Here is a 1,177-nt window from a genome sequence, read left to right as displayed (position 1 = left end):
TCACCACATGGCTTCCCACTCGCCTTTGCCGCTCCACAGGCTGAGGGTGGCAAGAGCCCATCTGCCCAGCAGTCAATCTTGGTACAGTTACACAGAGCTCTGACCCAACAGAGACCCATGCCCACCCCACGCTGAAGCCAAGCCAGCCCACAGCCCCACACTCATCTCTCCTGGCAGCCCGACTCCCACCCGGGGCTGAACACAGCCGAACGTGTCCATGGGGAAAGCGACTCCCGAGGCCTCGCACAGAAAAGGCAGCAGCCACGCCACAACTGCCGTGTTGTGGAGAGCACTTTACTAGTCGCCGGGTCACTCCTGTGCCGTGATCCGCGGCAGGTTGACGTAGCTCTTCATGGGGGGCAGGGGCTTGATCTTGCGGCCGGCCCAGCCCCCCTTGCGATGCCACAAGCCCGTGTGCGGGCGCTTGCCCAGCCAGCGGTTCCGGCCGGCCTTCCCAATCACACGCTTGTTGTGGTCCACATTGGACACGCGGCCCACCGTGGCCACGCAGGTCTCCAGCACCTAGGGGACAGAGAAGAACTGCAGGTCTCTCTGGGGACAAAAAGCTGGGTGCCAGGCGCTCAGGCAGGCACAGCGTGGCTCCTCTACCTGCATTTGCCTCTTGGAGGGCAGCTGTACGATGGCCGTCCCATTCACTTTCCTCAGCAGCACCCCACACGTCCCTGCAGCAGACAAAAGGAGAGTAGAGAAGGCAAGTGCCCTAAGCAGCAAGACAGAGGAAAAAGTATCCCACCCTGTGGTGAGCACATCCCAGTGGTGGGAACTCCCCAGAGACCCCACCCATGCCCTTCATGCAGCGCTTCTTCCTGAAGACAGGACCTCGAGGCCTCACCAGGAAGCAATGCCACAAAGCTGCTTTTCCACTAACGAGGTGCGAAGGGATGACAGTGACTCCCTGTCACTGGCCACTCAGAGCTGTGTCCCCTCGCCCTCTTTTCCACCTGAGCCAAACCCAGCTACGAACGGTGCCCAGCGACGCACCAGCTGCCCGGATGTACTGCGCTCCCTTCCCAGGGTGACTCTCCAGGTTGCAGACCAGCGTGCCGATGGGCAGAGCCCCCAGTGGGTAGGCATCCCCTTCGTGGGCCGACACTGAAAGACAGAAGACGGTGATCTGGGTGGGGAGTGGCCAACGAGCCCCCGGGGGTCTGGCGCG

At 62.2% G+C, this 1,177-nt stretch overlaps 1 protein-coding gene across 1 annotated transcript; it reads right to left on the bottom strand.

The window, feature by feature from the left end:
* Window positions 1–283: 283 nt before the first annotated feature.
* On the bottom strand, window positions 284–1,135 carry MRPL2 (mitochondrial ribosomal protein L2; the record flags this gene model as incomplete). The annotated part of the gene is made up of 3 exons (XM_008943619.1): window positions 284–522; window positions 610–683; window positions 1,003–1,135. Coding segments are annotated over 3 exons (420 nt in total), but the record flags the coding sequence as incomplete, so codon positions are not given.
* Window positions 1,136–1,177: the final 42 nt, after the last annotated feature.

Source organism: Merops nubicus, unplaced genomic scaffold (assembly GCF_000691845.1).
Source record: "Merops nubicus isolate BGI_N331 unplaced genomic scaffold, ASM69184v1 scaffold32637, whole genome shotgun sequence".
Taxonomy (NCBI): Eukaryota; Metazoa; Chordata; class Aves; order Coraciiformes; family Meropidae; genus Merops; species Merops nubicus.
Note: the sequence above shows the minus strand (reverse complement) of the source record. Positions and strands in the feature narration are given on the sequence as shown.